Source organism: Manis pentadactyla, chromosome 8, assembly GCF_030020395.1.
Source record: "Manis pentadactyla isolate mManPen7 chromosome 8, mManPen7.hap1, whole genome shotgun sequence".
Taxonomy (NCBI): Eukaryota; Metazoa; Chordata; class Mammalia; order Pholidota; family Manidae; genus Manis; species Manis pentadactyla.
This window is the reverse complement of record NC_080026.1, coordinates 132,194,283-132,219,203: the sequence shown is the minus strand read 5'-3', so window position 1 is coordinate 132,219,203 and position 24,921 is coordinate 132,194,283. Positions and strand designations below refer to the sequence as shown.

The window sequence follows — 24,921 nt, the reverse complement described above, 5'->3', positions numbered from 1 at the left end:
CCCGGAGCAAGGCAGAGGCAAGGGGAGGGCAGGAATGGAATTGTCACCTTGACTTTGTCCCGGTCTGGCGCATCTGCCATCTTCCCTGGGCAGGAAGTGTCCTTAGCCACCTGTTATTTCTTAACCACCCCCCACCCATATCTTGTTGCTATTGCCTCACAATCCTCAGAACTAACAAACCCAAAGTGCTCTACAGAAGTGTGAGAAATCTGCTTCCTGTGTGTAAACCGCACGGTGGAGGATGGGGGGACATCGTGAGGCTGGGCCACGTGATCTCTAAGGGGCCGTCTATCTCTGCCACTGGACAGCCGGCTGATTCCATGTCTTCCCGTCACCACTGGCTTGGAGAACAAGACACACCCACTTCCCAGCAGAACTTCTTCCCCAGAGATTTGATAAACTGTACGTGCTAGTATCGCCTTCCCTACCTGGTGGCGTGACCATTGCGTAGTCAGCATCTGTAAGCAGAAAGGATTAAAATGATCAGCTGTGAGCAAATAATGTACTGGTTCATTTTCAGTAGTTATTTTCACAGTGTCTTTTGAAAAGTACTGTCTTGGAAAGAGCCAGAGCCGGGCTCTGCTTGGGCGGCAGCGGGGATTACCTGAGCAGATGACGCCGGCGTCCTCGCCGTGCTCACAGTTGTGGGAGAACCAGCCAACGTGGGAGCACTCCTGCAGGTGCCCCTCGTCGCCCCGGCAGTGCACGTTGTCAAGGAGGATCTTCCCGGAACCCTTCCCAAAGCGGGCCTCTCCCGGGGCCGCAACGGCCCAGCCGCAGCCCAGCTGTTTGCAGACGATGTTCGCTTCTAGCAGGTCCCAGAGGTCATCACACACAGTGCCCCAGACTCCCTGGTAGAAAAGCTCCACGCGGCCCGCACAGTTCCCACGGCTGCCGACCAGCCGCACAGGGGCCCAGCCTCCTGGGGAAGAGCGGGGGTTTGAGGGGTGACAGTGCTCCCTTTGCCTGCTGATGCCTGGGCTGTCTTCCACCCAGCCCAGCTTTCCTTGTTTCCATGACTTTGCTGCTCACACCCTTCGTGCCCTGCCATTCCCCAGATGCGTGTGCTCTAAGAGGCCTACAATGTCTTCCTAACTCACACCCTATGTTAAGACAGCTTGCCTGGGTTAGACTGTTCACAGAAATGGCCACAGTTCTCTTCCTTAGATTTTCACTCTTTACAATGTGACAGTGCAGCTCTGCCCATCAAGAGGTTGAGCTTATTTTCCTACTCCTCGATCCTGGGCTGGTGGCCCCTGACTTGCTTTGGCCAACAGAATGTGCTGGAAGTAACGGTGCACCCACGCGGAGCTGAGGCCTTGAGAGGCGAGAGGGCTTCAGTCCGCTCCGTGGGAATTCCGAGGCAATCACGTGAAGAAGCTTGTTCTGGACCGAGTGACGAAGCACACATGGCCTCGGCACGCCTGTCGCCTAAGATGACAGCTATGGAGCTATAAGACACGTGAGGGAGGCCATGCTAGGCCCGGCAGTCTTCAACTGACCCGCCAGCTAGTCACAGACACCGGACCAAGCCAAGACGAGCCAAGCTGAGCCCAGGCAGGCAGAACTGAGCGACGATGAGAGGGGAGAGGGGAGCCCGTGCCTGAGAGTAAGGCTCGAGGGCCGCTCAACTCCTTGCTTGTCTGAACTCCCCTGACTGAGCTCCCCCCACAGAGAAAGCAAGGTGGGGCCTCTTGTACGGCACAGACCACCTCCTCCTCATGTTATGGCTTTCTGTGGACACGACTTATCTCCCTACTAAGCTGCAGACTCCCTGAGAGGTGGGACTACGTCCGGTTTGGTGTTGGGTACTCGGTAGGCACGCAAGATAAAAATGCTGTTAAGCAAGTGAAGGAAAGAAAGATGTGGAAAGAACAGATCTTCAATGTTCTCATAACAAGAAGAAAAATTCTGTGAGTATGTATGGTGATGGGTGTTAACTGGACATATTTTGATCATTTCACAATATATGTAAATATCAAATAATTATGTTATATACCTGAAACAAATACAATGTTATAAGCCAAGTAGACCTCAAAAAAAGTGCAAAAAGGTGGATACAAAGAAGAGAGTTTGGACAGATACATTAAAAAATGTTGACTTAAAAATTTTTTTATAAAATATGGAGTGTGAATTCAGGCAGTCGAAACTCACAGAGCCAACGAGGGTGCCTTTGGTGATCACCGCATCCCCAAGGTGATCACCGCGTCCCCAAGGCCACAGCCAACAGTCAGGAGTCAGGGCCTCTGCCAGGCCTGTTCCCCCAGGGAAGCTCTCCGACTCCGAGGTGGTGATAATGGCTCCTCTCTGTCCCCCCTCAGTCTTTTGGCTGTACAGCCAGATAAAGGGAATCAATTGTCCATTTTTTTACTCCTGTCTTATCTGACTTGAGGCTGGACCTAATTTCTAAACAAACCAAAGCCCAACTCAGGGTTGAGTATCCTAAAATATTACTCATCCATGTGTACAGCAAAACATCTTCAAGAGCAACCTCATTCTTCATTGATTCTGTAAGGTTGCTGGCCAGCCCTGTGCTGTGATTGGAAAGCATATTAATGTCTCCCACCCTGCAGCTCATGGTGAGTCTAACTACCTGGTGTCTCCCCTCCCTGGCACAATCCCATTGCCTCTCACCATTTAATCTTGGCTTAGACCCACAAATTGGCATGGAGACCCTCCTCTGGGCACCCACATGCCCTGTGCTCCCCAGCACAGTATTCACCACACTCGTTTGTAAGAGTACCTCCCCATCCCTGCTGCTGACTTAATCTGCACTAGGGTCAGCTTTGTTTATTGTTTTATTTATATATCCCCAGTGACATTATATATCCTTAGTGACACATGTTCGTTCCGTCATTCATTGTCAAATGAATAAAGTTGTGCAGAAACAAAAAGAAACAACCTTACCTGGAGGTGCAGAGGAAGCTGCATGTTGGGCCTCAGATATCACCGAGGACATGGGAAGTAGGGTCTCGTGGGCTGTCGGGGGAAAAGGAAGGACTGGCATCAAGGAACAGTCAGAACATTGGAAGAAGATACACAGTGGCTTCTGGGGGCACCTGCTTCCTCCCAGGACTCAGCAGGATAACGATGCACCTTCATCCCACGGCCAGTGACCTCACATCCCCAAGGTCTCCATGTAGAGCAGGGCATGGTATTACTGCCTATGGGCGAACTAACATGCACCACATGGCCACTGGCAGAAGCCAGGCTCATGGGCAATCTGCCCCAAGTGGCCTGTGTACAAGAGGCCATCAGGTGGCCGTCACCTTCCTCTTGACTTCCTTCTCCCCGGGTGTGTCATGACTTCACCTGAGCAAAGCAAGGAAAGTCACGCAGCAGTTCCTGGGGAGCAGGGGGTGTGCACAGGGATGAAGGCATCAACTCTGAAATGTGTGAGGAGAGCTCTGGGGGGGAGGGAGCCCCTCTATTCCTTGACTGTGATTACACAGCTCAGCTGTATACATGGCCTTAAAATGCATGAGTTCTATGGTACGTAAGTCAAAGTGTTTAATTAAAAAATAAGATGGGTTGATGGATGAATAGAGGGATGACAGCTGGATTAATGAGTTGATCATACAATCTAGGTGGAAGTTCATTGTTAAATTTTTCGAACTTTGCTGTATATTTGAAAACTTTCATAATCAAACACTGGGGAGGCGTGTGCCTCAGTTTCTACCACAAGACTTCTATCTCTGATTTTCTACGACAGCCTCTTGCTTTCCCCAGTGACATACACTTAATTCAGCCAATGCACATGGCTGCTTGTCCTCTCCTCAGTCACCGAATGTTAAAGGCATGCAATTTTAGGGAGCATGGACTCCAATGTGCCTGTTCTAATGACACGTGAGAACCAAGGACATTCAGCTGGAGAGCGGCCACCCAGGACCAGATTCCTACAGGGCTCCTTCCATGCCCCACAGCACCGCCCTTAGGGGGGCGACCTGGCATGTGACCCAAGGAAGGAACCAGTGCTCTGAGTGCCTGCCAGATGCCAGCTATCTTTAGGCATTGACAATTCATGTCCCTCTTCAATCCCCTACGTTATTCTTACTTTAATGAAGAGGAATCGAGACGAATGGGATTGAGAGATGATATAACGTGGCACTGAGGTCTCATAACTGGGATCACATATGTCATGTCTTTCTCTCCTGCTGGGGTGCACAGCCTACGAAAGAAGCCACCTAGATGGTTTTGATCACTGCCGTAGCTCCAATGCTTATCGGCAGAGTTTGATATGTGGTGGATACTCAATATCCACTGACTAAATGGATGAGTGAATGAATAAAGCGGGGGATCAAACAGAATCTGAGTCCAAACCTCATGATCTTTTACACATTAAGCCGAATCTAGCAGATGATGCTGAATGTAATACGCATCCTACCTGTAGGCAGAGCAGCTGCAGAATCAGCACCTGGCAATGTAAAGAGAGATTGTGCCCATTATCTTCTTAATTGGTGAAAGCTTACTGGAATGTCCTATGTTTAGGGAGCTAAGGGAAGCAGAAAGAGAGGGAAAGGCCCTGCCTTGAGAATCTTGGCATTTCCTGGGGATGTGAGGCGTGAGACCAGGCAGCAAATGTTGAGTGTCCCGGGAGGGCTTCAGAGGTCAATGCTGCCCCAGGGGCATTAGGCGTTGAGGTGTGGCTCAAGAGGCACCAGGTGCCACCTGGCAGGGCTTGTCATTTGTACTGGAGATGTTATTCCAGTTGCCAGTGGGACAGAATCAGAACAGACCGGGGTGTACTGTGGGGCAGAGGGACACATAGGTTTGGGAAGGTCACCATGCCCTACATAGAGGGCCTAGAACATCAGCTGGCAAATCTGGCCCATCGCCCAGGGGTCACAAACTCAAACCCACAAGTTTCTCAGGGCCACAGGTAACTTGAGTAATAGGCAGCACTGTGTGAACTGGAAAGCTGTCTCCAGACCAAAGGGCAGCTTTTTCTCAGATCCAGCCAGTTACCGTAATAAAAGAGTTTGTTGTTTTGAGCCTCAACTTGAGCTTTTATTTTGTTCACGTAATGTAAGAATTTGGATTTTTAGGCCAAATACTCTGATTTGCTAAATTCAAATTCAGCCTAAACTTTCAAACCAAACAAGCCACTTCCAAGCCTGGAGGCAGCCGATGAGCCATCCTGAGCCCCTCCTGCAGTCAAGGGGATGGTCGGGCTGATGCGTAACTGAAAGGATGCCCGAGACACTGGTTGCCTGCCTGGATCCACGGACATTCCTAAGCTGGGCAGCGTCGTGGGTGTGCCTGTGTGTGGAGAGGTGGGTACTGAGACAACAGGAGTCGTCCTCCGAATAGGACTGATAGCCCGCCCCTCACCTGTGCAGACGATGCCGGCGTCCTCCAGGTGCCCGCAGTTGGGCTGGGCCCCGTCCCCACGCGCGCACTGCCCCAGGTGGCTCTCGCTGCCCACACACTGCATGTTGTCCAGCATGATCTTCCCAGAGCCTGCCCCAAAGTGGGCCCCTGTGGGGGCCGCCACCGCCTGGCCACACTGCAGTTGGCGACACACGACAGCGGCCTCGGCCAGGTCCCAGAGGTCGTCACACACGGTCCCCCAGGTGCCCTGGACGAGAACCTCCACTCGGCCTGAGCAGCTTCCCATGCCGTCCACCAGCCTCACGGCCATCCAGTCCCCTGGGGAGGAATGAGGAAGAGAAACTGGGGGTCTGGCATGCCCGACCGAACAGGCCACTTCCAAGCCTGGAGGCAGCCGATGAGCCATCCTGAGCCACCCCTGCAGTCAAGGGGATGGTTGGGCTGATGCATAACTGAAAGGATGCCCGAGACACTGGTTGCCTGCCTGGATCCACTGACATTCCTAAGCTGGGCAGTGTCGTGCGTGTGCCTGTGTATGGAGAGGCGCGTAATGAGACAACAGGAGTTGTCCTCCAAATAAGGGGGAATTCTTTAGTTAAAGCTGGACTCTGACTCCAACTTTTGTTGCAGTCAACTTCAGTTTCCTCCCAAAGGTTTCCTTCATCCTTTAAAGTCCTTACGTGATTATGTCACAGTCCTCATGCACCCACACATCAGAATAGCCAGAATAATCTTCCGTTAGAAATTCTTTCAGTAATACACTATTATATTCCCTCTTCCAGAAGATGAAACTCTCTTTAAGAAATTTCCAGAATTCCTAAGTTCACCTAAAAGACCATTTATCCATAAGTTATTCCTCTGCCATAGACAGGGATAGAAAGATGAGAAGTCAGTATATCTAATGAAATAAGACCCTAGACTGTCCACAGGCAGATTATAGTGAAATAGACCCCTTGTCATCAGGACTATATTAGTCTCAGAGCAACTTGGTCCCACAGCCCCATAAATCTTTCTTTATGGCTTTACTATAAGAGACTGAGAATGGGAACTAACATTTGTTGTTTCTGAGTTAAGTGCAAGAGCCTCAGAGATTCACAAACTTAAACTTTTCTCCTTAATCTTTACAACAACTCCATGGGGGTAGAGGACTGAGTTCCATTTCACAGAAAAAGAACCAAGACCCAGGAAGTGAAGAGCCTTGCTCGAAATCCCATGGTCTGTAAGTGGGCTATCTCCCACTTTATCTCTGCCTTGACTTCCCCCTGCTTGGAGAAACTCCTCTCTCAGGCCACCCATCAGACCTTCATTTCTCAGGCTTCACATACCTGTAGGTGCAGGTGTCAAGGCCTCAGGGGCTGTGGTCAGTGGAGGCTCTGAGACACCGTCGGCTAGAAGGAACCACACAGCTGGGTCACCATCAGTCAGTAGAGTGAAAAGAATAAAGTAAACAGACTGCTGGAAGGACTCGTTATAAGCCCTTTTGAATCCTTTTGTTTTATTTTGATTCATCTAAATAAGTCATCATCACCACATCAAACCAGAGTATTTAGCTTTTTATTTATCTATTATATGTTTATGGTAAACTTAACCTTAAATCCTTGGTGCAGTAGAAATAAATCTTTAAAAATCAGAAGGCAAATTTAAGAACATTGTGCTTATGGAAACCTAAAGGAAATAAAAGCAATCTCTACAAATAATAATGCCATGTGCCATCATTCATTAACAAATATCCAATTCATTCATCATTCATGAACAAATATGTATCCACTGTAAAGAAAGTGAGACAGAGTGCCTGTATTTCAAAGGCTTGTAACTCAGTCAGAAGCCAGAAGCATCCAAGTACCTGGATGATGAGGTGAATTATGAGGATGTGAACAGAAAGGATACACAGACAGAGGGTGTTTCCTTGTGGTGGCCAGGGGAGGCTACCTTGAGAAACAGAGCATCAAAGCCACAATAGGACTTCAGTGTGTGGAAGAGGAGGTTTCTGGCAGCACAGATTTTGGAGAAAAGCAACCTTGAATTTAGATATTCAGGGAGATGAGGTAATGTGTATTTGTCTTGATGAGAATATTGTGGTAGCATATGCATTAATCCCAAATACCTGAACTTCCTGTTTTCCTTACTCACATTATGCAGAAAGCTTCCTAAGAGTTGGTACAAAGGAAAAGGGGATTTGGGTAAAGTGTATTTCAGGGGCATGACCTCCTATGACTTCTAGGGCGGATTTTACAGGGTTAATTGTTTATGAAAGGCTCCTAGACACTGGTAGTAAAGAAACCTGTTTAATTTGTTTAATGCCATGTTTCATAAATTCATGGAAATTATGTGTGTGTGTCTCTGCGTGTGTGTGCGCAATTCATCTTAACATCTTGTTAAGCTAGTGGTTCTGGGAACATGTTCTCAGAAACATCTTTATTTTACTACCTCAAAGTTCCTAGTAGGGGCTGGAGGTGCCTAGCGATGCTTGTTATTAAATTTACAGTTTTATTCTTATTTCTAGGAAAATGAACTAATTTGTATTAAATGAAAAATATAAATATATGGGATATAAGGTTTCAGTGTAAACTCAAAAAAGCTACGTTTACGTACCTCTTGGCATTTGTTCTTCCCTAGAGGTGACAGGGGCAGTTGGTATTTCAGCAGCTGTAGTGAAACATATCATCGATTTGTGGTGAACAGCCCCTCAAATAAACAAAACTAACTCTGAACAAAGGGAAAGCCATCTGGCACACCAAACCAATTTCTAGTATCTCTTTGTGAAATATAAGGAGCCAGTTCTAAAGGGCTTAGGAAATTTCTAGCCTAACATGATTGTTTTAATCTGGGATCTAATTCTTACTTCATCACATATTACAAGTGACTGTCCATTTCCCAGTCTATAAAACTGGGAATAGGAAATAAGTTTATAAACTAAGAAGTGACTAAGTCGAAGAAATTATCATAATATCCCCAAAAAATACTTCATTATTTTGGAAAAAAAAAAAAAAGCTAGCTCACTAACCACAAAAATAAATATTGAAATATTTTAAAAAATTAAAAAATACCTTTTACAGTAACATAAAAAACATGAAATTCTTATGGATATGTCTGATAAATGTGTGAAATCTGTACACAAGAAAATACAAAATATTGATAAGGCAAATTAAAACCCTAAATAAATGAAGAGATACAGTGTGTTGATGAATAATAAAATTCAATAATGTTAGATGTCAATTTTTCCCAACATAATCCAAATAAAATATCCCAACAGACTTTTATTGGTAGAAATTTACAAGTTGCTTCCAAAATTGTATATGAAAAACAAAACACCTAGGTTAGCCAAAATAATTTTGAACAAGAAGAAAAAGAACAAAGCTGGAACTCTCACACTACCTGATTTCAAGACTTACTCTAAAGCTACAGTAATCAAGACAGTGTGATATGGGCATAAATTAGTGGAACAAAAAGTGAGTTAAAAATAGACCCATGTATAAATGGTTATTTTATGTTTGAGCCAAGTACCAACATACTTCAGTGGAGTTAGGAAAGTCTTTTCAACACATGGTTTTGGAATGATTGGACATCTATCTGGAAAAAAAATGTCCTTTAAACCCCACCTTAAACCATTTAAAAAAATCAACAAAAATGGATAGAGCTAAATGAAAAACCTAAAACTGTGAAACTTCTAGAAGAAAATAGGAGAAAATCTGTGAGACCTTTGGTTAAGTGAAGATTTCTTAAATAAAACACAAAAGCACAATTTAGTAAAGAAAGAAGTCTTGGTAAATTACATCTCATTAAAACAAAAACAAATTCTGCTCTTCAAAAAACACTGTTAAGAAAATGAAAATACAGGTCATACACTGAGAGAAAATATTTGCAAAAACATATGTCTGAGAAAATACTTGTATCCAGAATATATAAAGACCTGTCTTACAATGCAATAAGACAAACAACCCAGTTAAAAAAAATGATAAAAGATTTGAACAGATACGTCAACAAAGACATGAAAATAAGCACATGAAAATGTGCTCAGTATCATTAGACATTAGGGAAAGGAAAATCAAAACTAAAAAGAATTATTGCTCTCTCATTATAGGTGAGAGACTATAATGACCAAACAAAATACAGAAAACCCAAAGTGTTGACGAGGATGTGGAGCAACTGTACCTCTCATATGTTGCTGGTGGGAATGAAAAATGGTACAACCACTTTGGAAAAAAGTTTGCAACCTGTATGTAGCTGTTTTTAGTAGCTTAATTAATAATAGTAAAACATTGGAAATAAACTCTATCTATCACATGGTAATTGGTAAATAAACAAATTTGGTACATCCATACAGTGGAATTCTACTCAGGAATAAAAAAGAATTAATATCTGATACATAGGACTACATGGATGAATCTCAGAAGTATTTTTGCTAAGTAAAGAAGCCCAACACAGAATGCTATATAATGTCTGACTATACTATATAATATTCTGGAAAAGGTAAATCTACAGGGCCAGAAATCATATTGGTGGCTGCCAGGATTTGGGTGTCAGAAGACAGGATTGACTATAAAGGGGCACAGGGAACTCTTTAAGTTAATGGAAATGTTCCATATTTTGATGTGGGGATGGTTATATAACTAGAACCATACATCAAACTTCATTGAACTACATGGTGATTTCTACCAAAGGTAAATTATATCTCAGCATGCCTGACTTTTTTTTTTAAAAAGGTAACTCTGACTGCATATAAGCAATGGACTAGAATGTTGGGAGCTGGTAGGCAGGGAAGCCAGTGAGAAGTCCATGTTCATCCAGGCAGGAAGACAGTGAGGATTTGGATTGGGACAGTGGCTGTCCGATGAAGAGGCCATGAACACAACCGCAGGCTTGTAGTTTTAGATGAAGAATTGTTCATCTACAAAGACCTGTGTATTTATTTAATACTAGATATCTAGATGTTTGCATATATCTTAATAATTTAATCAAATATTCTTGTTTGGATGTTTAGTTTTGTATATACACACCCCTAAAAACACATCAACTAAAACAATCAGGGAAGTGATTCACAAATTCAACTTACTAGATAGACTAGTTTTTGCTGATAATGGTGATGGCGGTGGTGTTGGTAAGAGTGATGCTGGGGATGATGATAGTGGTGATGATGAGGTTGATGACGACAGCAGAGCTGGGGATGATGACAGCAGTGATGATGGAGATAATGACAGTGATGACAATGACGAGGAGGCTGCTGATGGTGACGATGATGATGAGGATGATAATGATGATAATTCTGCCTCTATTTATTAGGATAAGAAAGATTCTGCCTTTGTTTTAAGACAGTGGTTCTCAAAATGTGGTCCCCACACAAGCAGCATAAACACGTAGACTTGCTGGAAATGCAAATTCTCAGGCCTCGCTCCAGGCCTACTGAATCAGAAATTCTGAGATGTTTTAATAAGCCCTCTGGGTAATTCTGATGCATAACAAAGTTCAAAAGCCATTGCTTTAGGATAAAAAAGAAAAGACTGAAATGGCCTCATAATTTTTCCTAGTGGCAGAGGGACTCTAAAATCGCATAAGTACAAATTTTCAACTGATGTCATTTCTTTGCCTGTTAGGAAGGATCAGGCCTCCCAGACTCCAGAGGGATGATTTTCTGACCTAATCACCCTGGAAAGTGAACGGCAGTTTTCTCTCAAATGAGTGACTTGTGATGACTGATGGGCAAGTCATAGAAAACTATATCCTAAAGTCAATGACCATTAGTTACAGTCCTGCAGTGGCCCCAGAAGAGCACCACCTTGCCTACAGCTGCCTCACAATTTAGTTTTGGCTGGGAAGATTCCTGCACTGGGGTGACCGGATGGTTCACCAGTTCCTAAACTCCTTCTTGGCTGATGTTGCTCTTCCTGCTGAGCTCTCTGCCAAGCCTCACCCTAAAGGGTGCCTGGGGTCTACCCTCAGGCTGCGTCCTGGAAGAGGGCCATTCAGGCTTGGCTTCCTGGAGAAGGAGCCCATGCGTACATGAGAGCAAGGTCAGCACCTCATATCTGGGTTCTGGGTTCCAACTCTGATGGTGGATGCAGCTACAGATGGGGCTTTAAGTGACACGGACCAATCAGACCAGCCTCTGTAAACTGCCTAAAGCTTGATTTAACAGGGTCATTTTCATTCCATTTCTATCACACAGAACATGTATTAGGCAGACAGAACTAGAAGTAGAATGGGACATACCTGGACATAGGTCTTACCTGGAGGGGAGGGGCTTGCCATCACAGAATCTGTTAGGGTGGAGAGAGGAGACGGTCAACCCTCCCAGGAGGGGCCCACTGGCTCATCCTTATTTCCTGTAACAACGCATTATGTATATGAACCATTCACAAGGCAAAAAGACCCCTCACCCGAGCAGATGGCTCCAGCGTCCTCCTCATGACCACAGTTGTGAGTGAGCCAGGTGTGGGCACACAGGGTCAGGTGGCTCTCCTCACCAGTGCAGTGCACATTGTCCAGGACAATCTTTCCAAAGCCTGGGCCGAAGTGGGCGCCCAGGGGGGCAGACACTGCCCAGCCACACCCAAGCTGCCTGCACACGACATGCGCCTCCTCCAGACCCCAGCCGTCATCACACACTGACCCCCAGGTGCCCTGGTAGGAAACTTCCACCCGTCCAGAGCATCTTCCTGTGCCATCCACCAGCCTCAGCACAGGCCAGTCTTCTGTGGAAAAGAAAATAAAGGTAAGTTTTGGAAACTTACCCACTGAACTCACCACGTTCACCTGGCCTACAAATTAAGGGGAATCTCTCGATTACTCCATGTGTCTAAGAATGTTCTAGAAAAAAATACTGAATAATTGCAGCACTGTGTGATGTGCTCTTTATCAGTCACTCAACAAAGCAGATTAGATTGTAAAATATGTATTTCTCAAGCATTGGTGCTTTGATATCAGCAGAACAGACATGAAAAATTAAGAAAATGTATTTCCACCAGTGGGGAAGTGGGTGAATTAAATGGTTTATTCAAAACATGTAACACGATAGCAGTTAAAAGCAGTGAGATGTATATATATGTATGTATGTCAACACAAATGAATCTCAAAAATGCAACACTGAATAAAGAGTAAGAGGTACTGAAGGATATATGGGGACTAATATAATTTGTGTGAAAGAAAAATGCAAAATGATGTATAGAGATCATGTTGTGCATATTTGTAAAAATATTCAGAATGAACCATAAAGATGTACACAAAATTCAAGAGAGTGTTTGTCTCTGAGGAAGAAGGAGAGAATAGAGTTGGGACTGGGGATTTTAGGGACTTCACATTTCTCTATAATGGTTTATTTCTTAATAAGATTGGAAAACCAATATAACAATATGCAAGCACCAGTCATGTCTAGATAAAAGGGACATGGTTTCTTATTCTCTGTATTTTCAGAACTTTAAAATGTTTTTCTGGGATGGAGAGCAGTGGGATGATCAGGTGCTAAAGCCACGGGGAGGCCCAGCTGATGGGCCCTTTCAGGAGGCCTGGGCCCTTCTTGCCCTCTGGGGTCCTTCCCATGCACTCTGAAGCCTCTAACTGTGCAGCTCCCTCCCCAGACGTGATGATCCCCCTGGGGTTTAGGAGATCAGTGGGTGTCATGGGAGGAAGGTTGCCAACCTGATGGGCTGGGCCCAGGGACACTGGCTCTGCGACTCAAAGATGGTGAGCCAACCACAGGCAGAACTAGAACAACACAGAAACGGTGATTAGGATGGAAACTTCTGCAGACACGAAAGCACATCAGAAAAACACTCAGCCAGCAGTGGGTGAGGGCAGCCACCAGCTAAGCCACACTCTGACAGAACATATGGACTGGCCACATGCTCATAAAGATTGACCCAGTTTCTTATGAGGTTGGAGTCAAGGTCAGGCTGATGACAGAAAGCTCCTAAATGTGGTCCTGCTGCCCCAAATCCCTTCACCCCCCTCTGATCTTGCATCAAATCCAGGTTCTCCATTAAGGGTGCTCAGCCCCAGTAAAATAAGTCATTGAAGAACTGGGAAAAAGTTTTAAAAGTACTTGTATACATAAGGATGCTGATGATAAGGAAGACCCCATGCGGGACACCATGTAACCTTGTGACATCATCCATCAGCTTGTATTCCCCATCCAGATGGTGTGGCTGTGTATCTATAGGGCTAGTAGTGGTATCATTGCTCTACCTGATAAGACAGTTGGTAACTTTTCATTATGTGCTGAGACTGAAAAATAAAAATATTTGTTAGAAGGATTTGGCTTCATTAGTGAAATACTGTTTGCATGTGAAACACTAATACTTTTTAAGGAGGGATATTAATACAAATAAGGGCTCCCGGCATTTTCCAGAGTGATGCCTATGTCTCCTGAGCAGAGGGATTTGCCTCCACTATGCACTAAACACTAAGCACTGTCTAGCAGGAATGTTCTTGACCCCCAAGAATGAAGTTCCCCCAAGAGGGGGTCAAAGAATCTGTTCTCATATGCATTGCTTGCATATCATTCATTGATTCAATGAACTTTTATTGGGTGCCTATAATATGCCAAGACCTGTGATAGGTGCTAGAAAATAAAACCCTTGTCCTCCTGGAGCTTAACATCTGGTGTTGAGGACACACTGGGCATCACCTTTCCCCAGACCTCTTGGTAGTGACATTTCCCTGCTCCTGAGCTTCAGTTCATCCTTCCTATGGGCTTTAAATGCTGGAAGTGGGTATGCAGTATGCAGTGCATCACACCCACTGTTTGCTGTTTTAATTCAGCTCATTGACCTACCTGGTGGCATGGTTGGGTCGTTAATGTCTTCTGGGATGGCGGGAGCTGAGAGTGCTTTGGAAAAACAAGAATACAGGGAAAATGACTCTTGACGTTTAATGCCGCATGGGAAGAAGACCTTTTCATCTGCTTCACATTCCCAGGAGAATTCAATTGGCTTTATACAAGTTCATTCAACATAGAGAACTTTAAAGGAACCAGCAGCTTTGAATACATATGCCAGACATATGCTACACATATCATATACCTCCATTCATAGGATATGTCCAGAATGGGGAAATCCATGAATACAGAAAGCAAGTTGGTGATTGCCAGGTGCTGTGGGGGAGGAGCTGTGACCAAATGGCCTTGACTACTGGCCATGCTGTACCCTGTTCACCCAGCTCGGCAGTCATGGAGCAGGACGCCCTCTTTCCCGAGCAGGGCTACCCCACAGGACACACCACCAGGCTCGGAGGAGGCTACTGTCACTTTGCGTGACTGCACCAGGCCCTCCACAAAGTGCTTTACACTGACTCACTGATTTGATCCTCCTTGAAATGCATATTGTCCCTGTTTTTCAGATAAGGAAACTGAAGCAGAGACGTAAAGAATCCTGGGGAGGGGCAGACATCTGGGAGGGAGGAGAGAGCAGTTCCAAACCCAGGGGCCCAGCAGGTGGCTCTGAGCACTGGACTGTCAGGAAGATGGAGTGTACCACTCAGGTCTCAAAAGAATCCTTAGTCACTTAGACATGAGATCTAAGCGTTTCACGTGTTTGCTCTCTTGTTCATATTGGAAATGGACAGAAGTATGCAATCTGGGATTGGCTAAATGGTATTCATCTATTCAAGCACTTACTTACCCATTTAACAAGCACTGCCTGCCCACCAGAGGGCAGACTTTGTTCTTGAGACCATGGTGCACGCGCATATGTGTGTGTGGTTGGGAACAATATCAAAGAGGAGAAAGAAATGGATTCTGTTCAAAGAAGGAATGAGAGCTGAAAGTGAGACAGATGAACAGCTGTGGGAATCAGCAGAGGGCATGGCTGCTGCCAGCTTGGGATGGGGAGGATTGCTGGGGGCTGAGGCTGGTGTCCTAGTGTCCTTAGCATCTTATCCATTCCCTATAGGCCATGGACATATGGGCTTGGGAGAAGTGAGTGCAAGAGAAAGAAAATAAATGTAGGCCCGGCTCAGAGATTAGCTCATCTTTTTACCCTGGGCTTTCTTGTATCAAATGGATCCTCAATGCTTTCTGAATTGGCAACATGGCTAGTCAGTCTTTTTTATGATTCATAGAATTTTAATGTGGATTAGAAAGTTAAAATAGTTCAGAGATTAAGCTGTAGGGTTCTGAAGTCAGACTGCTTGTGTTAGTCATTCCACTGACCTTGGGGGAGAATGTTTAACCTATTTGAGTTTCCCCATTCAGAAAATGGGGAATATGGAAGTCCCCTCACCCAGCTGTTGGGACTATTAGAAAAGAAAATGCACACGAGGCAGTCAAGACAGGAACTGACACAGTGTAGGGTAATGCTGCCCAATAGAAGTCAAGCGTGAGCCACACATGGGATTTTTAATTTCCTGGTAGCTAGATTTTAAAAAGAAAAAGGGGCAATTAATTTTAATAATATGTCCTATTTAACCCAATATATCCAAAATATTATCACTTCAATGCATAATCAAAATAAAAATGCTAATGAGAGCAATTTTACATTCTTTTTATTGTGCCAAGTCTTTGAAAGATGCAGTGTGTACGTGCCATGCACAGGGGACCTCAGTTCTGCTGAGCCACATTTCAGGTACTCGGTGGCCACCCGGGCAGGGCAGTGTGAGGGCTTCCTGAGGATTATCATCAGCATCGTCAGAATATGAACATACGATGGTACGGCTGGAATGTCAGCTATTCCAGGTGATGGAGGAGTGGAGCAGGCGTCAGCCAGCACGATCATAAAATGAAATGGGACCTCTGCTCACCAGGACTGGGAAGGGGTGTCAGTGTGACTCACTGATAAAGGAAAATAATGAAGTCTTTCCAGGTTGGCCACTCGGACACATTAGGCCTGAGGCTCTAGTGTATTTCTTAAATTCAGAAGGCAGAATATGACCCTTTTAGTAATGTCTCTTATTCTAACACATGCACACACACACACACACACACACACACACTCCTATTTCCTTTGCTCTTACTCTTTACATTCGTGAAAGCATGTGAAATGAGGAGCCCTGTGCTATGAGGCTCTTTGATAGTAACATTATAGATAACCACACACAGAGTGACATGGAATGAAATGGCATGAAAGTAACGGCATCAAATCCAGGCTCAGGGTCCTCTAGTCCACTCCTTCTCTCACATGCAACATCAGCAGTGTCTAGTGGCGGCGGAACCAATGACTATCATGACTGCAACTTAGGAGCTACGGTAAACATAAACGTGCTGGGGGGGGGAAGGGTGGGCGGGGAGGGGTCCTACCTGGTGGTGTGGAGCGCACAGCAGTTCCAGGAGGGTGTTGAGGTGAGACAGCGGCAGGTAGGACTGTAATAAAGAGCCGGTTGTTAATAGTGAGTAATGCTCACAGTGACTTGAGACTAGTGTGCCCAGCCAGGGACCCCCTGGATTTCACAAGATGTAGTCTTGTCTCAACTCTAAGGCAACCACAGTGTAAATGATGGAAATACCAACTCACCTGTTTGCCACTGATCCTCAGTCCTGTTCCACTCTACCATCCACATCCCCTCTCTCTCCCAGCCTTGATGTTTTGTGACAAGAATGATATGTTTTGGGTCTAAATGTTCCCCCTAAGGACCCCCTGGTACTTTTATCACTTGTTCTGTTTATTCCATTCTGCACCTGCTTCGTTACTGACATGTCTCTGTGGTGTATGTGTAGCCCCAGCATGAAGCCTCCCCATGGACCCACAGCAGGCCATGTTCTCTCCTGCCTCCAGATCTGACTCCTCACAGTATCTGACCATGGGAATTCCTTACAATATTCTTAAGGGAACCTGACAGAAGACACCACAGTGGGTGGACACCCATTGCTTATCTCTTTGTATTGACTTGGGTAGACACTATCCCCCTTATGCTGTGCCTTTCGTCTCTCTGCTTGCTGTTTAAGTTACCATATTTCAATGTATGTTCTGAGCAATGTGTCCATATCTGTGCCAATGAGCAGCAGCAACTACAGAATTGTATGTAATAAGTAAGTGTGGGAGGCAGAATGCAGCCCCCCCAAATACGTCCACATCCTAGTCCTTGGAACCTGTGAATATGTTAGGTTACATGACAAAGGGGAATTAAAGCTAAAGATGGAACTAAGGTTGCTAATCAGCTGCTTTAAGAGAGGGACATTATTCTGGATTGTCCTGGGGGACCAGTGTAATAGCACTGTAACACCGGAACAACACAGTAACATTGTAACAAGGTAACAATGTTATTGTCTTATAACAATTACATTGTAACAATGCAATCATTCTTAAAAGTGGAGACAGAAGGCAGAAGGGAGAAAGTTGAAGACACTATGCTGTCGGCTTTGAAGATGGAGGAATGAGACTATGAGGCAAGGAATGAGGCCATGAGGCAAGGAAGGCAAGGGGCCCCCCCAGAAGCTGGAAAAGGCAAAGCAATCCTCCTGCAAAGCCTCCAGAATGAACATAGCCTGGCTGACACCTCGATTTTAGGTTAGCAAGACTTTCTAGAATTGCAAAATAATAAGTTTGTGTTTTTAAGCCACTGTTTGTGGCAAGTTGTTATAGCAGCAGTGGGAAACTCTTACAAAAAGCAAATATTACGTGTGATCAATGACGCTTCCTTCAAAAAAACTTTTTAACATATCATTTATAAAACTTGAGAGTTTGGATACTCAGCAGCCAAAATGAAAAACTTAAAGATAAGTACAAAACCACAACGTTCTAAATGGTTTTTCCCATATTTATTCAAAACAATGGCACTGTTATCTATTTTTTTTAGAAGTTAGTGAATCTATTGAGGGGGCAACACCCTGACTCTGTAACAAAGAGCAGGTTATAATGATCCACTCGGTAAAATAACAGCAACTCTCTCATTTATTGCTTTTCTGCATTTGGATGGGTCATCAGAAATGTTTCAGGGGAAAACAGCACAAAAATGTTTCCCTACCGGATAATATGGCTGCTCAATTTCCATCACCTATTGGTACAAATAAATTGAAATACTTTCTTAGATAAAACAACTTTTACCCTAACTACTTATTGACTTTCAACAAATCCTTAATGTGACAGGTTAAAACTATGCAATGTAAAATACAGTCAACTCCTGTTGAAATAGTCCCTTGGATATACTGGGCTCTCAGAAGTATTTAATGATTTGATTGTTTTCAAGAGCCTCTAGAGATACTAGCTTTACCATGGGATACTAGCCGTTTGGAATATCCACACACTGAGTGCAAGCCAGTCACCACTGCAACTTGAGGCCACCTCCTTGTCCAGGGCAGTGGTGCCCAAGTGGGACCAAAGGAGGGTGACCATGGCATGTCCACATCTGAGCTGCTTTCTTAGTTCATGCCCTTCTCAGGATACTGTGGCATCATGCATGCCTGCTGGGCCCTTAGTGAATGCTTCTTAGACTGTTATGTGTATATATATATATATATATATATATATATATATATATATATATCCTGTGGCATTTATACATTATATAATATATAAATGACATATATATAGGTGTATGTGCATATATACATATAAATATATATCCTGCCACAGATTTCAAATGACAGCATAATACATATATCTGCATAGCAAGACCAGAAAAACAGAATACAAGATTAATGACCATATGGAGAGAAGGGAAATAAATAGAAAAATAACCAACCAACCAATAATGCCCTCAGATCATTATTTGAATTGATTATTCAGTTAAGCTCTGGCATTTGAGGGGAGATGGAATAATGGCCATGATGGAATTATCATTGTCCGATAACTGGTACCTTCCTAAAGGAAGTTATCATTTTTTTTTAAGGATACTGAGCATATTAATGATAATAAATTGTCTTCAACTGAAATTTTATAGGAGAGGCAGAATTACTGGAATATGTCTATTTTTTTTTTATTCAGTAAGTATTTATTCAGAACTGATTATGTACCAGGAACTGTCCTTGGCTCTGACATAAACTTGCCAAAGTTCCTGCTCTCACGAAACTTACTTTCTGGGGACTGGGGTGCAGAGGACGCACACGAGCAGGTGAACAGCAGGAAAATATAAAGACGATCTCAGATGTTGTAAGTATACAATGAAGAGATAAACAACAGGTTGGTAAAATAGGTGGCTGAGCGGGAGTCTGTTTTGGATTGTATATTTAGGGGAATCCTTTCTGAAGGAATGATATTTTAGTTGTGACCTGATTATGAGGAGTCGGCTGAGGAAAAATCTGGGAGAAGAGCATTCCAAACAAAGGGAAGAGCCAGTACAAAGCCCTGAGGTGGGAACTACCTTGTTAGTTACAAGAGATGGGAAAGAAGCCAGTGGGGAGCACACAGGGCAAGATGAAGGGTTTTCTCAGTGGTCAGAGACATAGACAAGGGCTAGACCATGTGAGGTCTTACAGGCCCTGGTGGAGGATTGGGATATTAGTCCCAAATACAATAGAAAGCTTTTGGAGGGTTTTGAGTAAGGGGAATGTCTGATTTATAATTTACCAGTCCATTGGTTTCTGTGACAAAAATAGATGATGAGTGTTGGAGGGGAGGGAGGGGAGGTAGAAGACTACTTAGAAAATTGTTGCCATAAGGTGGGTGAAAGATGACGGGGCTTTGGATGATAGCGGGGGTGGAGCTGGGGGATGCTAATGGGTTCAGCAGATATTTGGGAAGGAAGACCCACAGAATTTTCTGATACTTTGATTGTGTGGAGTGAGGGAAACGGAGGAAGAAGGATGGAGCCAAAGACTGGATTGAGAAACTAACTCAATGGGCAGAATAGTCTATTTCAAATGCCAGCTCTTCATAAAAGCCAGGCAAAGTATCACAAACTCTCACAGATTAGCAGCTGTGCCCCTTTTCTAACTTCATGGCCTTGGACAAGTTGATTACATTTTCTATCCCTCAGTTTCATCAAATGGGGATTACAGTAGTACCTACTTTATGAGGTGGTGAAAATTAAAGAGGTCATTCATGCACAGTGCTTAGAATTAATTTAGCAGAGCAGGCATCAGGACACTAAAGCCTGTGGTTCAAATTCAGCCCAGCCCCTGTTTTTCTAAATAAAATTCACTGGAACATGGGGCATCCACATCAGTTTACGGGTGGCTATGGCTGCTTTCATGCCACAGTAGCAGAGTTGAGTAAATGCAACAGAGAACACCTGCAACAGAGAAAGCCTGTACTATTTACTACCTGGCCCTTTACAGAAAAGAGTTGCTGACTCCTGTATTGGAAAATCAAATAACTAATAACTATGCAGGTAAAGGTCTGCCTGGAATATCATTAACATTCAATAGAAGTTTGCTCCTGTTAACACTCAATATATATGATCTCATTTAACCCAGACGAAACTCTGCGAAGTTAAGTGTTTTTAATCCCAGTTTTAAAAGAGAGAGTAAGTGACTTGCTGAGGTGATATCAAGTAAGTGGCAGGGATGGAACTTGAACTCAGACCTTCTGCTGCCAAACCCATCATCTTTCCCTCATCTAGAGCACACCTGCCTAGTACACAGGCCTATCTTGAACATGTTCCCACTGGATTTATTAGTTTCAGGACACATCAGTTTTCTAGTACCAGTAAACTGAGAGTTCATATACGTATATGTTATATTTTTCCCTGAAAATTCGGTTCAGCAATTCAAACCAAAAGAAAAATTTTCACCAAGTAAGGACCAATACTGTAAATTCAACATGAAAATATTTCCTACCTTGGGGCATTGGCTGTGATTCCTCAGCATTCTCTGCAGGGAGAGAGGGTGGGAATTCAGTAGCTGTTATGATGTAGAAGAACTCATTCCCTCCACCAGCCACCCAAGCCCACAAAGTGGGAAAGGGCGTACGTTGAACAGTTGCGTAAGCTATATGAATAATTCCCAAGTTTTTTCTTTAACATGGTTGGTAGGAATAATGCTTTTAGCAAACATTCCATTGGATGAAAATATCAATACTAGAGAAAATTTAAAACCCTCATGATTGAAATGAAAATAAAACCAACTCTTCTGAAAGGAAGAAAGTGGCCCAACAGCGTTTTCAACAATGGCAGGATCATCTTAATGGCCAGGAATGTGGAAATGGCAAATAGTGATTGTTGAAATATGGCAATCCTAGCCCTCTGACTATTTATTCGATTTTTCTCTTTGTGATCTACCTGTTCCCTGCCCGGGTAGCTCATAGAATGAAACATGTCAGGTTGGCAAAACATGAACTTACCCAAAGCAGGCTTCAAATACTCAGCCTCTGTTAATGTGTGCAAAAAGAAAGAATCTACTTTAGAAAAGAGCAGCTGTTTCCAGAGATGCTTCAGTTCAAAGCAAATGATAAAAATGAAACAATATGATTCCCTGAAGTAAAAATGTTGAGACTCCTTAGTTCAGATGACCATAATTAACCATCAAACATGTAAATGTTTATTAGTACACTGTGTCTCATAATGTGTGTTCTACCTAGTTGTGGCTTTGCTGTTCCCACACTGTAAACATTCATCATACACATGAAACAGGTGGAGCCCAGTGGCTTTACAGAATAGAGTACTTTGATGAAATTCTAAACAAAACCCCAAAAGTAAAATAAAACAAAACAAAGACAAATCAAAGGGGAAAAAAGAAACAAACAAAAATGAGAATGAACACATACCGCACACACACCAGTATTTGAGTGGTTTGAATTGACTTTTAAAAGTGAATTACATTAGTGTCATTTGGATACAATCTTTCTAGCTTCAATTGGAATTTTTAGCAAATGACCAAGTTCACTACTCTAGACCCACTACATAATTTCCTTTATTTCTCACTGATGTACACACATCTTTAGCCTTGGTGGTACAATGAATATTAGGCCCATGTTTTGTGCAAATTCATTTGTATGTGTAGAACAGTGTTTCTCAATCAAGGACAGCTCTTCTCCATTACCCCTCACCTCCAAGGGACATTTGACAATGTCTGAAGACGTTTTTGGTTGTCACAGACAACCTATAGTGTGCAGGACAGCACCCACCACACAGAATTATGTGGCCCAAATGTCAACAGTGCTGACATAGAGAAATCATTGTCTAAAACGATCATGATGATTACTAACTGGTCGAAGACTTGTGGTTGGCTATACATGGCCTGGACTCACAATCAGTAGGAGAACACTCAGTGCTATTCTAATTACTAATGGAGTCTTCACCTTCATTAGGCTGCAAACTATCAGTGAGAAAAACTTTCTTAGTTCCCTGCAGTGTCCCCAAGAAAGGTAGAACACACTCAGTGATGGCTAACGTCCTTGTTGACTTTTGCTGTCTTTTCACCATTTTGAAGTGGAATCCTTGTAATGGGACCACCAATATCTTGCACTACTTTTCTCTATAAAATATGCATTTGAACGTCTTGTAGCCAGAAAATTCCCGAGGTCAAGTTGAAGCTCTCAAATTACACATATCTCCTTACTTTGGGCTCATACGAGTGTCAGAGGTGGTCGACAATTACACAGGCGTAATGGGATCAGTGGAGATGCCGTCTGCATAATGAGACATGCCCCTGTGGAGGGGAAGGTGACCATTACCTGAGCAGATGACACCGGCATCTTCTCCAGGACCGCAGTTGTGGATGGACCAGTCGGCATGAGGACACTCTCCCAGGAAACTCTCTGTTCCTGTACAGTCCACATCATCCAGCAGAAAGTCTCCTTCGCCTTCACCAAATTGGGCCCCAACCGGAGCTGTGAGGGCCCGTCCACAGTTCAGCTGCCGGCACACCACATCAGCTTCATTCATGTCCCATTGGTCATCACAAACCCTGCCCCACTGGCCATGGTAGAAAACTTCCACACGTCCAGAACATCTGCCTGACCCATTCACCAGTTGCAACTGTGGCCAGTCTTTCAAAGACACAAAAACATTGCATGTTAGGAGAAGGAACATATTTTGCATCAAACCATTTGCATGACTGTTCAACATGTATTTATTGAGCACGTGCTGAGTCACAGGAGACAGCATGTAGGAGACTGTGGTTCACACAACAGACCTGCTCTTTGCTGTCAGAGTTTACAGTCTAGTTTGAGGAGACTGAGGAGGCAGTCACATTAATCCAAAATTCATTTCAGGTTTACAACTATGTAAAGTGCTAAGAAGCAAAAGGGGAAATGTTTATAATGTTTTGAGAGTGCCTAATGGGGCTGGAGGTGCCAGGATGCCTATTCTTAGAAGTGATTATGGATCTAAGGCTTGGAAGGATAGTAGGAAGGAGTTAAGTAGACAGGAATAGGGAGAAGGGCAGAGCTTTCCCGATGTGCTGAGGTTTCTGAGTCGGGTGAATGCAGAGAATCCCCAGATGGATTCACTTAGTTGGTAATATTTGTAAGGCTGCAGACCTACCCACCGTTTAGAAGCACAGGACCCACCAAACCACACCAAATGAGGACTAAGAAAACCTGGACTCACCTCCAGGAAATGGTGTTAGGATCTCAGTGTCTAAGAGCAGAAAGAAATGAGGTGTTACCACCATGCAAAATAGTTTATGGGGGAGCATCGCATGTATGTGATGACCTCACAGAGTAGACACTGAGCTAAGGGCATGCTTTGGGGAATATATTTGGTAGGTTCTTTCTGATCAGTGGTCAGTGAGAAATTTATAGTGTATTTGGACAACTTAGAGTCCCTCACACATTGTTCTTTCAAAGTGGATTGTTTGAGGGTACATGCCTTCTGTCAGGAAGGCAAAGGGGTCAAGTGCATATAGAAGTATATTCCTCTGGCACTCATAGAGAGACTTCTCAGGAAGGTGGTGAAGGGCTTGGGTTAACCAGAAAGGGTGAACTCTTCTCCATTCATCTCTGAAATTTCCTGGATGGGGACAGACAGGTGTGCAGTCCCTTGAGATGCATACCAGGTCTGTCCAGACTCACAGGCACTATTGGGGCATCTGAAGTTAGGATTTTCTATAGTCCAGTTTGAGTTCAATTATAGTTTTGAGTGATAATTTGTTAAATAATATTCATATCCTCAGTCCATAATTTTCTAAAGTACATTTATTTAGGCAATAAGAGCAAAACAGTTTGGGGAAAAAAAAATCTTTCCTGCGTGGTTAAAGGTGGAGAAACTCCCTGTTTTTTTTTTCCCTTTATCGAGTCCTTTTGAACCAATTCACTGCTTGTCTTCACCCCTCCTCTGTCTTTCCCGGTGGGTTGTATTATTTAATCAGAGGACTGGGTCTTTGTGGAAGCTCCATTAATAATGTACCAAAGTGTGATTCTTACCAAAAGTTTCTGATGTTTCATATTCATGTTCTATAAGAAAGAAAAGAAAGTTGGATGCAACTTGTGCTTATTTCAATGTCACTTGAGATGCAAAAAATTTTGAAATGCCTCACACTTGCTGGAAATGTCAGCTGTTGTCCCACTGCTATGACCCTGGTGAAAAGGTTCAGCCTGGAGTTAGTCTTAGAGATGGTTGTTCCAAAAAGGAAACTTGGAAGGAAAGACCTTTTTTACTTTTTACTATTGTCAATATTCGTAGCAATACAAACGTCTTCGTCTCAACTCTGTGCTGAAGAAGAGAGCCCAGTATACTCAACTGCAGTTGGTTTTTCTGTCTGCATCCTGAGGTTGGGGCTGGGAACACCCACAGGCACATCTTCCTAACATGCACCTTAGGTAACCAAAGTTACCTTACGGAGAGTAT

General features: G+C 43.9%; 1 protein-coding gene across 9 annotated transcripts in view; it reads right to left on the bottom strand.

Moving 5' to 3' along the window:
• Positions 1-24,921, bottom strand: part of LOC118919292 (deleted in malignant brain tumors 1 protein) — a 95,132-nt gene that overhangs the window by 56,524 nt on the left and 13,687 nt on the right. For 8 of the 9 annotated variants that reach the window (XM_057506424.1, XM_057506430.1, XM_057506429.1 and 5 more), the window contains exons 1-3: positions 2,908-3,095; positions 605-922; positions 429-458 (exon numbers count right to left, since the gene is read on the bottom strand). In XM_057506424.1, coding sequence (XP_057362407.1) covers positions 429-458; positions 605-922; positions 2,908-3,007 — 448 coding nt within the window. In that variant the 5' untranslated portion in view covers positions 3,008-3,095. Of the gene's footprint in view, positions 1-428; positions 459-604; positions 923-2,387; positions 2,400-2,907; positions 3,096-5,331; positions 5,650-6,656; positions 6,720-7,923; positions 7,978-10,384; positions 10,455-10,502; positions 10,601-11,555; positions 11,586-11,705; positions 12,021-12,963; positions 13,030-13,509; positions 13,549-14,098; positions 14,153-16,555; positions 16,619-20,971; positions 21,005-22,805; positions 23,121-23,682; positions 23,713-24,497; positions 24,528-24,921 lie in introns of those variants that run through there. The other variant, XM_057506433.1, reaches the window with a different exon arrangement.